This window comes from Gopherus flavomarginatus, chromosome 3 (assembly GCF_025201925.1).
Source record: "Gopherus flavomarginatus isolate rGopFla2 chromosome 3, rGopFla2.mat.asm, whole genome shotgun sequence".
NCBI lineage: Eukaryota > Metazoa > Chordata > Testudines > Testudinidae > Gopherus > Gopherus flavomarginatus.
Genome location: NC_066619.1, coordinates 136781717 through 136793865, shown reverse-complemented (window position 1 = coordinate 136793865; position 12149 = coordinate 136781717). Strand labels below are relative to the sequence as shown.

At 54.6% G+C, this 12149-nt stretch overlaps 2 protein-coding genes across 13 annotated transcripts in view; one reads left to right on the top strand and one right to left on the bottom strand.

Moving 5' to 3' along the window:
- The window catches only part of LOC127048436 (zinc finger protein 501-like), a 257068-nt gene that overhangs the window by 21008 nt on the left and 223911 nt on the right, over positions 1-12149 (bottom strand). For 2 of the 12 annotated variants that reach the window (XM_050948245.1, XM_050948244.1), the window contains exons 1-3: positions 4216-4301; positions 2213-2542; positions 1391-1517 (exon numbers count right to left, since the gene is read on the bottom strand). The exons of 1 other annotated variant lie outside the window; for it this stretch is intronic. In XM_050948245.1, the coding sequence (XP_050804202.1) occupies positions 1391-1517; positions 2213-2542; positions 4216-4281 (523 nt within the window). In that variant the 5' untranslated portion in view covers positions 4282-4301. Of the gene's footprint in view, positions 1-1390; positions 1518-2212; positions 2543-2965; positions 3642-4215; positions 4316-12149 lie in introns of those variants that run through there. 9 more of the 12 variants (XM_050948247.1, XM_050948248.1, XM_050948246.1 and 6 more) reach the window with 9 other exon arrangements.
- LOC127048433 (zinc finger protein 883-like) overlaps positions 1-12149 on the top strand; it is a 291005-nt gene that overhangs the window by 147942 nt on the left and 130914 nt on the right. Inside the window, exon 6 of the mRNA XM_050948239.1 lies at positions 7540-7645. Within this exon, the coding sequence (XP_050804196.1) occupies positions 7540-7645 (106 nt within the window). The remainder of the gene's footprint in view (positions 1-7539; positions 7646-12149) is intronic.

Genomic DNA, 12149 nt, shown 5'->3' with positions numbered 1-12149 from the left:
TCCTGTACAGGCTCCTCCATCCCCAAAGTTTCCCCAGTTCCTAATAAATCTAAACTCCATCTCTCTACACCACCATCTCATCAACGCATTGAGACGCCGAAGCTCTGCCTGCCTACCTGGCCCTGCATGTGGAATGGGAGCATTTCTGAGAATGCCACCATAGAGGTCCTGGATTTCAGTCTCTTTCCTAGCAGATTAAATTTGGCCTCCAGGACGTCTCACCTACCCTTCCCTATGTCATTGGTACCTACATGTACCATGACCACTGGCTCCTCCTCAGCACTACACAAGTCTATCTAGATGCCTTGAGAAATTCGCAACCTACGCACCAGGCAGGCAAGTCACCATATGGTTCTCCTGGTCATCACAAACCCAGATATCCTTGTTTCTAATGATTGAATCGCCCAATACTAACAGCTGCCTTTTCTTAATGACTGGAGTTCCCTCCCCCGGTGAGGTAACTTCAGTGTAAGGGGTTGCCCCAACACTATTTGGAAGGACGGTACTAACTATGAGAAGCTTTCCCTCTGCTCCCGTTGACTGCTCTCATTCCTTGGGCCTTTCATCCTCCTCAACAGTGTGGGAGGCTGTCTGACCGGAGTTGGGACAATTTTATAGTGTCTCAGAAAGCCTCATCAACATACTTCTCTGCCTCCCTTAGCTCCCCCAGTTCCAACATCCTGGCCTCCAAAGCCTCCACATGGTCTCTGAGGGCCAGGAGCTCCTTGCACCAAATGCACACATACATATATAATATAAGAAAGGCCGTATTGGGTCAGATAAAAAGGTCCAACTAGCCCAGTATCCTGTCTACCGACAGTGACCAATGCCAGATGCCCCAGAGAGAGTGACTCTAACATGCAATGATCAAGTGATCTCTCTCCTACCATCCATCTCTATCCTCTGACAAACAGAGGCTAGGGACACCATTGCTTACCCATCCTGGCTAATAGCCACTGATGGACTTAACCACCATGAATTTATCTAGTTCTCTTTTAAATGGTGTTATAGTCCTAGCCTTCACAACCTCCTCAGGTAAGGAGTTCCACAAGTTGACTGTGCACTGCGTGATGAAGAACTTCCTTTTATTTTCTTTAAACCTGCTGCCTATTAATTTTATCTGGTGACCCCTAGGAAGCTTCTGTTGATTATGCTGCACTTAAACCTCAGTTTTACTTGAGCAAACAGGAGATATTTGACACTGCGATATGGCTTCTGTGCTCTGTTGCCAAAGTATTTTGCAGCAGGGGAGGGTCTCTGGTAACGTGTGTGTCACTGGTATATTGGGGTGATGCTGAAACTGGGCAGAGTAGAAGTGGCATTGCGGGGCCGGCGTAAACCTTAACTCACCGTTTTCCCTTCTAAGAACTGAGGGGACAGTAACCCTTACCCAGTGAGGTCACATTCTCATAGTTCTCCTGCATGACATCCCAGTAGAGGGCTCTCTGAGTGGGGTCAAGCAGAGCCCACTCTTCCCTGGTGAAATACACAGCCACCTCCTCGAAGGTCACCAGCCCCTGAAAGAGCAAGAGTCCAACACTCAATACCTGCTGCCTCATTCACAGCCCCACTATTTGTGGGGAGAGAAGTCCATTAAAGGGAAGCCCTAGATGGATTGCAGTCAACAAAGTCCCAGCCCTACCCTGCTCAAAGCATCCAGGAAACATCAGAGTGAGGGGACAAAGAGAGAGCCCCTTATCTCTCCCAGCAAATCCATCATACACCTACTAGCCACAGATTGATAGAGGAGAGGGAGGCCCTAGCAGGGACCAGGGAGAGATGCCTGGTAGGAAGCCCAACAGTCTCCTCCTTGTGAGGAGCTGGATATGAAGGGAGGGGAATCTCCCCTAACCCTCACTGGTGGGTATCCCCTTCATATCTCACAGCAGCCACTGAGTAGTCGGGTCAGGCTCCAGCATTATGAGTCTGGTCAGTTTTCCCAGCCCTATGTAGCTGGGTTATTTTCTGCTCCATAAACTAGAGCATTTCCACCTCCGAACCTCATGGGTCTGTTCCTAGAATCTAGGCCACTTATTCAACAACTCACAGCAGGCTTGTCACCCCCTGCCCTCCCTCTCTCAATCCTGTGCATTTCCTGCCCCGTGCCAACCTCCAAACTAGACTGTGCAAACCTTCCCAACTCCGGTGTATTTGCTGTCCCTCTCCCTCCTGTACGAACCCACCAACCCCCCTTCAAAAAAATAATCCTTACCTGAGCTGGCTCCACTGCAGCCATTTCTCTTCCCTCTGTCATGGGAGGTTGGGATGAGCTGGAGCGAAACATGGACGTCATTCTGCAGCCTGGCAGAGCAAGAAGGGCAGTTGTGGAGGTTTCAGAACAGGTTTTAGTTAATCTGACATCACGATTCTCCCAGGCCCTTTGCCTCCAGACAGACATCCTAGACTCTGCCGTGCTGGGAACATGCTTGATCTCTTTATTACAGTGTAGACTTGGCCCCTCCTGCCAGGTTAAGCCCACAGACACATTTTTAACCTCCCTTCTCCTTCTCCTCATTCCATAACAAAGTCTCTGAACAGAAGACTAGAAAAGAGCAGAACCAAAGAAGTCACTGTGGGGGATTCCCTCAGACACAGGCCCAACAGCAGTCACACCCCAGCAGGGGGAATATGGAGTCAAGAACCAGCTTTCCTCTGTCTAAGCCTTTTCTTGTGCACTGGAAAGTGGTTCTGCTCAGGGGTGCTGCAATACCTGTGTCTAGGTGGACTAGAGAGCTGGAAATCTCTCCCCCCACTCATTTCTCCCACTGCCCCTTTCAGTCTCTCCTTCCTCTGTCCTCTCTCCCTGCCTCTTTGGCTGGGAAAGTCCCATTCCTGGGGGCTTTGCTCTCCCAGGGCTGGATTTTCTCCTGGCAATTGCTAATGGGAGGAGAAATGATGAGGGGCTGTTTGTGTAGAGACACTTTCTTGCTAATCCCCAGCACTTTCCCTGAGGTCTTTCAGTTACCTGGAGACTCTGGCTCAGAATTTGTATTAACAGGGCCCAGGTCTGCCCCAAGGGGCTAATACCAGCTGGAGAAAGTCATCCACTAGGCTGGGTAGAGAAGCAGCTTTAATTAAGGTCACTTCCCAGCACAGACCCCCACTGGGGGAGTAGCAGCTGCTAAGCCTGGTCTCCCAGATCACAATGGAGGCTGCAGCGTCTGACCCAGGAAGCTGAACCCCAATATCCTGAGCAGAGAGGGACAGAGCGTTTGAGCAGCTTCCCTCCTTTAGCTCTCTGGGGAGAGTAGCTAAGGAGAGCCCCTCCTCACAGAGACAATTGCTAATCTCGTTTGCCCCACTGTGCATCTGGAGTCACTGCTTGTCTTTCCATGCAGTGACTCTGGATTAACAATGAGAAAGTCATCCCCTAGGCTGGGCAGGAAAAAAAGCTTTAATTAAGGTCACATCCCAGCACAGGACCCCACTCGGGGAGCAGCAACTACTAAGCCTGGTCTCCCAGATTACAATGGAGGCTACAGCAGCTGATCCACGTCCACTGGAGCCGTGGGACCAGCGGACCCTCCGCAGCCACACCTGCGGGAGATCCACCGGAGCCGCGGGACGGGCAAGCGGCAGGGCGCCCCCCGCGCGGCGAAACGTCTAGAGCCGGCCCTGTTCGGCGGCGGGGGGCCCTTCTGTTCCAGGACCAGCTGCCGAAGTGCCCCGAAGACCCTCTTCGGCGGTAATTCGGTGGTGGGGGGCCCGCTCTTCAGGGCAATTTGGCGGCAGGTCCCAGAGCGGAAAGCCCCCCCCGCCGGCGAAGACCCGCAAGAGTGTTCCGGGCCCCCCCGGAGCGAGTGAAGGACCCCGCTCCAGGGGCCCCGAAAAGCTCTCGTGGGGGCCCCTGCAGAGCCCGGGGCAAATTGCCCCTCTTGCCCCCCCGCCCCCAGGCGGCCCTGGAATTTGCATCGGGGGCGAGAGGCACAAACAGGGACAGGATCCAATTCACTCCCCCACCCCCCTCCCCCGCCCCGGGAATTTCCTGGCTGCCCAGAGACAGCTCAACATCCCCCCCCCCCCCCCCCCCGCAACCCCGGCTTCTCCCCGCCCCGCCCGACCCCCCACAGGGCCCCCGGGCCCCAGGCTCCGCCCCCCCCATCCCAGCGGGGCGGATCCTGCTGCAGCTCCTGGGGCCGAGGCAGCTCCGAGCCTTCTCCCAGGTTCCCGGGGCCGAGACTCACTGCCCCCCCCCCCCCGGGGCCTCTCACGCACCGGCTCACACGGAGGCGGCAGCAGCAGCTTTATCGTCCCTCCCACACCGGGGCTCCCAAGGAGCATGCGCAGTTTCAGCTGCTGATCCTCTCCCTTAGCTGGGCAGGACAGGGCGGAAGCGCCCCAGGGCATTCTGGGTGTTGTAGTTCCGGACTCTCCTGGAAGCGGAAGTGATGTCATCGAGGGAGGAGGAGCCGGAGCGCAAGCGCGCGGGGTGCGCTGTGGGTATGCTTGGCTCGCGCCGGGCTGTTGGAGCCTCTCTCGGGGCCGGAGAAGGGTTTGTGCCTTGGAGTTCTGGGCATGCGCAGATCGCGGCGGGAGAGACCTTCATTAACCCCCCCTGCCCGGGCTCCGCCTGCGCTGCGGAGCTGCAGCCTCCAGGTACCGGAGCGAGCCCGGGGGGGGCCGGGCGGTGACTCTGCCCCCGTGTCCGGGCCGGGGGGACCCGGCATCTCGCAGCGCCGGGGTCCGCTCCCTGGGGCCCCACTGGGGTCCCTGCGTGGGGGGGGGGGGGGACGCGGGACAGGGGCGGGTGGGAAGTGTCGGTGCAGCCCGGACATGGCCGGGGGGGGGAACAGCCGGTGACCCCCGAGGAGAGAAAGGGGGGGCTGAGATCCCCTCGGATTTACCGGTGCCCCCCCGTGGGGACCCCCCCGTGCTGCCCCTTTCTCTCTAGAGAGCATCATCCTGCGTGACCCCCGCCCCCAAACCCTGAGAAGTTCCCTGTTCCCCCCCCCATTGTGCCCCATTTTCTGTGCACTTCGCCAGTGTCCAGCTCTCACTGCGGCTGGTGGCGGCTCGGGGGGGGATCGGGGTCCCTGGCCGGGGACTCTGGGGACTGGGTGCTGGGGGTGTCTGGGGGCTGCTGCTAACCATGATCCTGCTCCCTGATCAGCCTGAGCCAGAATCCTGGCTCCAAGCGCTGCCAGGCAGCCCCCAGCCAGGCCACTCACCCTGATAACTTCCTGTCCACTTCAAACACTGTGGGGTGAAATCACACATCTTTCTTTTCTCCTCTTTTGAAAACTAGGGAATATACATACCCCCCCCCACCCGCAAGTCCTTGCCCTAGAGCTGGGGGGTGAGGGAGGTGGGAGGGGGGTCAGCACTGCCGCACAGTGGTTTCTTCCAAGGCATTCTGGACTCTGGTTTCATTGAGAACATTGTTAATCAGAGTCACTGCATGGAAAGACAAGGAGTGACTCCAGATGCACAGTGAGGCAAACGAGATTAGCAATTGTCTCTGTGAGGAGGGGCTCTCCTTAGCTACTCTCCCCAGAGAGCTAAAGGAGGGAAGCTGCTCAAACGCTCTGTCCCTCTCTGCTCAGGATATTGGGGTTCAGCTTCCTGGGTCAGACGCTGCAGCCTCCATTGTGATCTGGGAGACCAGGCTTAGCAGCAGCTGCTGCTGCTCCCCCTGCAGGGGTTCTGTGCTGGGAAGTGACCTTAATTAAAGCTGCTTCTCTGTTCAGCCCAGATGATGACTTTCTCCAGTTTGTACTAGCCCCTTGGGGCAGCTCGGGGCCCTGTTAATGCAAATTCTGAGCCATAGTCTCCAGGTAACTGAAAGACCTCTGGGAAAGTGCTGGGGACTAGCAAGAAAGTGTCTCTACACAAAGAGCTTCTCCTCCCATTAGCAATTGCCAGGAGAAAATCCAGCCCTGGGAGAGCAAAGCCCCCAGAAATGGGACTTTCCCAGCCAGTGGAGCAGAGAGAGAGGACAGGGGAAGTAGAGACTGAAAGGGGCAGTGGGAGAAATGAGTGGGGGGGAGAGATTTCCAGCTCTCTGGTCCACCCAGACATAGGTATTGCAGCACCCCTGGGCAGAACCACTTACTAGTGAACAAGAAAAGGCTCAGACAGAGAGGAAAAGCTGGTTCTTGACTCCATATTCCCCCTGCTGGGGTGTGACTGCCGTGGGGTCAGTGTCCAAGGGAATCCCCCACAGTGACTCCTTTGGTTCTGCTCTTTTCTAGCCTTGTGTTCAGAGACTTTGTTATGGGATGGGGGGAGGGAGAAGGGAGGTTAATAATGTGTCTGTGGGCTTAGCCTGGCAGGAGCGGCCAGGTCTACACTGTAATAAAGAGATCAAGCATTTTCCCAGGGTGACAGAATCTAGGATGTCTGTCTGCAAGGAAAGGGCCTGGGGGAATCGTGATGTGAAATTAACTAAAGCCTGTACTGAAACCTCCACAACTGTCCTCCTCACCCTCCCAGGCTGCAGAATGACGTCCATGTTTTGCTCCAGCTCATCCCATCCTCCCATGGGAAAGGAAAGAGAAATTGCTCCAGAGGAGCCTGTTCAGGTAGGGATTATCAGGGGGTTGCTGGTGGGTTCCTTCAGGAGAGAGAGGGACAACCAATACATCGGAGATGGGAAGGTTTGCACAGTCTGGTTTGGAGGTTGGCGGGGGGCGGAAAATGCACAGGGTGGAGAAAGGGAAGAGGACAGAGTATGACAAACCTACTGAGAGTTGTTTAATAAGGAGCCTAGATTCTAGGAACCAGACCCATAGGGTTTGGAGGTGGAAATGCCCTAATTTGTTAAACAGAAAATAACCCGCCTACACGGAGCTAGAAAAACTGACCAGACTGCCAGTGCTGGAGCCTGACCCGACTAAGCAGCGGCTGCTGTGAGATATGAAGGGGGCACCCACGAGTCAGGTTTAGGGGAGATTCCCCTCCCTTCATATCTGGCTCCTCACAATAGGGAGGGTGTTGGTCTTCCTACCAAGGAGCTCTCCTCTGACCTGGCTCGGGGCTCCATCTCCTTTATCAGTCTGTGGCTAGCAGGTGTGTGATGGATCTGCTGGGAGAGACAAGGGGCTCTCACTTCGTCCTCTCACTCTGGTGCAGGGATAGGCAACCTATGGCACGCGTTAGCTGATTTTCAGTGGCACACTCACTGTCTGGGTCCTGGCCACTGGTCCGGGAGGCTCTGCATTTTAATTTGATTTTCAGTGAAGCTGCTTAAACATTTTAAAAACCTTATTTACTTTACATACAACAATAGTTTAGTTATATATTGTAGACTTATAGAAAGAGACCTTCTAAAACGTTAAAATGTATTACCGGCATGCAAAACCTTAACTCAGAGTGAATAAATGAATACTCGGCACACCATTTCTGAAAGGTTGCCAACCCCTGCCCTGGTGTTTCCTGAATGCTCTGAGCAGGGTGGAGGTTGGACTCTGTTGACTGCAATCCACCCAGAGCATCCCTTTGATGAGCTCCTCTACCCCACAAATAGTGGGTCTGTGAGTGGGGCAGAAGGTACTGAGTGTTGAACTCTTTCTCTTTAAGAGGCCAGTGACCTTCAAGGAGGTGGCTGTGTATTTCACCAGGGAAGTGTGGACTCTGCTGGACCCTGCCCTGAGAGCTCTCTGCAGAGATGTCATGCAGCAGAACTATGAGAATGTGACCTCACTGGGTAAGGATTTCAATCCCCTCCCTTCTTGGTAGGGGAAATTAAGAGCGAAGGTTCGTGCCAGCCCCACAGTGCCACCTCTACTCTGTCCTGTTTCAGCATCACCCCAATATGCCAGTGATACAGAGGACCCTTCTCTCCCCCTCGCTGCAGAACACTTTGGGAACAAAGCACAGGAGCAGTATTGCAAAGTGTCAAATAGCTCGTGTTTGCTCAAGTAAAACTGGGGGTTAGGTCCAGCATAATGAACAGAAGATTCCTACCCCTGCCCTTTTCTTCAAACACTGAGCCTTCTCTACCCAAACCAAAATGTGCTTGGGGTGTGAGAAGCAGGCTGCTGGAGTCAGAGCTGCTGGGCCAGAGTATGGCTACACTTGCAGATGTACAGCACTGGGATTTTAACCTGCCTTTCTACAGCTGAGTAGGGAAAGCGCTGCAGTCTGTTCACACGGACAGTTGACAACGCACTGATGTGGCCACATTTGCAGCATTTTCAGTGGCATTGAGAGTGGTGCATTATGTGCAGCTATCCCAGCATTCAAGTGGCTGCAACATGCTTTGCAAAAGGGGGGTGTGGTGGGGTGGAGTGTGACAGGGAGCGTGTAGGGAGAATGAATGGGTTTTTGGAATGCTGAGAGTGTCTGCACCCTGCCTTGCAAGTTCTGACTCCCCCCCCCCCCCTCCCCCAAAAGCAAACAGCAGCTGTTTGTTTTTTTTCTCATAGACCAGATAAGCAGCTGCTCTCCAAAATGGACCCCTCCCCTTCCCTCCACACGCTGGCTCTCTCTTCAAGCAAACATTAGCTGTGGGTGTTCCAAGGGGAGCCCCCCGCCTCCCTCTTCTCATCACAGCAAACAGTAGGTGTGTTTGTTTTTTTGATAAGCAGCTCCCGGAGCCCGGTGTTCACAACAAAACAAAGAGAGGCATCACAACAAAACAAGGAGAGGAGCCTTCACTTAAAAGGATTATGGGAAGTTCTTCTTTGATGAACTTGCTCATATCGATTCGAATTAGGTGTGTGCACACGCCGCGTGCACGTTCGTCGGAAGATTTTTACCCTAGCAACGCTCGGTGGGTCAGCTGGGTTGCCCCCTGGAGTGGTACCATTATGGCACCGGATATATACCCCTGCCAACCCAACGGCCCCTCAGTTCCTTCTTATCGCCCATGACGGTCGTTGGAACTGTGGAGCCTGGCTTTGCTGATCTCCACTTCCCTAGCTTGCTTGTTGTTCTTTACTGTTAATTGTCTTTATAGTTGGAGTTTTTACAGGTGTAGTTAGTGTTAGTTGTTGTGGTGTGTGTGTGTGTGTGTGTATATATATATATATATATATATACACATTTATATATAGTTGTTGAGGGGGGATCAGGGATTAGCCCCTTTCCTCCACCCCAGTGCTGGGCTCATGCCCAGGTCACCGGGATTCAAACCGTGCTCGGCGTGCCAAAAGCTGATGCCAATAGGGGATCCCCATGACTGCTGCCTCAAGTGCCTAGGGGAATCCCACCTTCCTGAGAAGTGCCGCATCTGTAAGTCATTTAAACCGAGGACGAAAAAGGAGCTGGACTTTCGACTGAAACAGCTCCTCGTGGAGGCGGCACTTAGCCCTGCGACATCGGTACCAAGTGCTCAACAGCCTGCATCTGTGAGGAGCGCTCCTTTGGCTCCGGACAGCTCCGGTACCCCGAAGAAGCCACAGCATCGACCCTCGCCGGCACCGACATCTGCTCGGCACCATTCCCTGTCCCTGCGGCCCAGGAAGCAACACAGCGCTCCGGCTGCTTCGTCACACAGAAGGAGCGCCCATCAACGACGGATCACCCAGCACCATCATCTGCCACGGCACCAATGAGTGCAGCTCTGTTGATTCCGGTCGCGCAAGGACTGTTGAGTCCGGTGCCCGAAAGCTCCCCGGCTCACACTGTGTTCAAGCTCGCCCTCCCATCCACGCCAGAGACCTTTTCCACAGTGTGGGAGTTGATCGGGATGATGGAGACTGTGCTGCCTCAACCCCCACCACCGCCGGTGCGGGTCATTCAATCTATTGGCAAGCCTGCCTTGTTGAGGCCGCCCTCCGTGGGAGCCGTCAAGAGGCATCGTTCAAGATCTCGGTCCTGCCGACTATCTTGGTCACGCCGCCGATCCCAGTCCCAACGCTGCTCACCGTCCCCACACTGCTCTCCATTGTGGTACCGGTCGCACTCGTGACACTGCTTGGCCTCCTGTTCGCCTGCCAGATACTCACGGTACCGATTCGACTCACGGCACCGTGCATCTCGCAGCCGCTTCAGTCGAAGGAACTCGAGATCCCGGTTGACCTCCTGGCACCGCTTCGGTCGTAGGTCCCAGTCTCCGTCGCGGTACCGTTACAGCTCCCGGTACAGTCCCAGGAAAGACTAACCCGAGACGCGGCTCCCTCTCAGGGTCTATCAGCACCGCCGTGGCTGTCGAGACACATCTTGGTGTCATCACAGGCTGGTAGCATTTCCTGTCCACAGGATCGTGACTCAGATATCCCCAGCCGTATGTTTCCTGAGAGCCAGAGCCACGAGCAAGGGCCCAACCAGAGGCAACCGTAAGCTGCCCCCCCTCCCATGGGTACGGGATGAGGCTTCAGTACCACCTGCAGACACCCAGGTCCCACCTGAGTCTGACGCTGCTCCTCAAGAACAGGAGCCCCCACAGGACCCTCTTGTCCCTGGCCTCTCCTCTTCCTCCTCGCCAGATGAGTCTGTGGCAGGAACATCCTCCTACGGCCCTCCCCTAACTGACCTAAGGGCACATCAAGACCTCTTGAGATGGGTGGCGCGGAATATGAATCTGCAAGTGGAGGAGGTCCCTGAAATAGAGGACCCTGTAGTGGACATCCTATCTGCAGGCGCACCTACTAGAGTGGCCCTGCCGTTTATCTGCACTATTCAAGCAAATACAGACACCATTTGGCAATCCCCAGCCTCGATCCTCCCCACAGTCAGGGGAGTAGAGAGATGATACATGGTACCTTCCAAGGAGTATGAATATCTCTACATAGACCCACCTCCTTGCTCCGTAGTAGTTCAATCGGTAAACGAGAGGGAGCGTCATGGCCAGCAAGCTCCTGCTCCCAAGTCCAAGGAGGCTAGGTGCATGGACCTCCTAGGCCGCAAAATATATTTGGCCAGGGGCCTTCAACTTAGGGTGGCAAACCAGCAAGCCCTCCTAAGTAGGTATAACTATAACACATGGACGTCCTTGAGGAAGTTTACAGAATGTCTTCCCCAGGAGTCCCGCCAGGAATTTGCAGCCGTGCTTGAGGAAGGTAAGAAGGTGGTGAGAACCTCTCTCCAAGCTTCTCTGAATCCAGCGGACTCTGCGGCCAGGACTTTGGCATCAGGAGTGATGATGAGGCGTATCTTCTGGCTCCAGATATCAGGCCTTCCTCCTGAATTACAACAAACTATTCAGGACTTGCCCTTTGAAGGCTAGGGTCTCTTCTCAGACAAGACTGATCCCAGATTACAAAGTCTGAAGGACAATCGCGTAATGATGCGCTCGCTGGGGATGCACACACCAGTGACCCAACGCAGGACCTTCCGGCCCCAGCCTCACTATACTTACCCCCGCCTAAGCCACGACAGGACTTCAGCAGAAGGCGTGGCTGAGGGAATCGATGGAGGCAGTCTGGCCCCCAACAGGGGCAAAATCAGACCCCCCCCAAACCACTGGTGGGGCCCAAACAGAACTTTTGATGGGATGCCCGAGGACAGCCCACCAGTTGTTTTCTCGGATCCTTCTCCTCTCTTTTACAACCGCCTCTCCCATTTCCTCCCTGTGTGGTCCCACCTAACTTCGGATCGTTGGGTCCTGTGCACAGTGGAGTTGGGATACCATCTTCAGTTTGTTTCAACCTCACCTTCCCACCCTTCTTTTTCATCCCTCTTCAGGGACCCCTCTCATGAGCAATTCCTTTTACAAGAGATCCAGTCGCTCCTAACCATTGGAGCCATATAGGAGGTACCAAAAGACCTGAGGGGCAAGGGGTTTTATTCCTGATGCTTCCTAATCCCCAAGGCAAAGGGAGGTCTACGACCGATCCTAGACCTGCGAGGACTCAACAAATTCATGATAAAGTTGAAGTTTCACATGGTATCCCTGGGGACTATTTTCCTGTCTTTGGATCCTGGAGATTGGTATGCCGCCCTCGATATGAAGGACACGTATTTCCACATCGCAGTTTACCCACCACACAGACGGTACCTCCGTTTTGTGGTCAACCATCAACATTTTCAGTTCACGGTCCTTCCATTTGGCCTTTCTACGGCTCCGCGAGTATTCACAAAATGCATGGCCGTAGTTGCGGCCTCCCTCCAGCATTGTTGGGTGCATGTTTAGTTGTATCTCGATGATTAGCTCGTTCGAGGGACTTCTGAGTCACAAGTGAGACATCACCTGTACATCGTCAAAGACCTCTTCAGGAGCCTAGGACTGATGGTCAACATAGAGAAGTCTACTCTGATACCCGCGC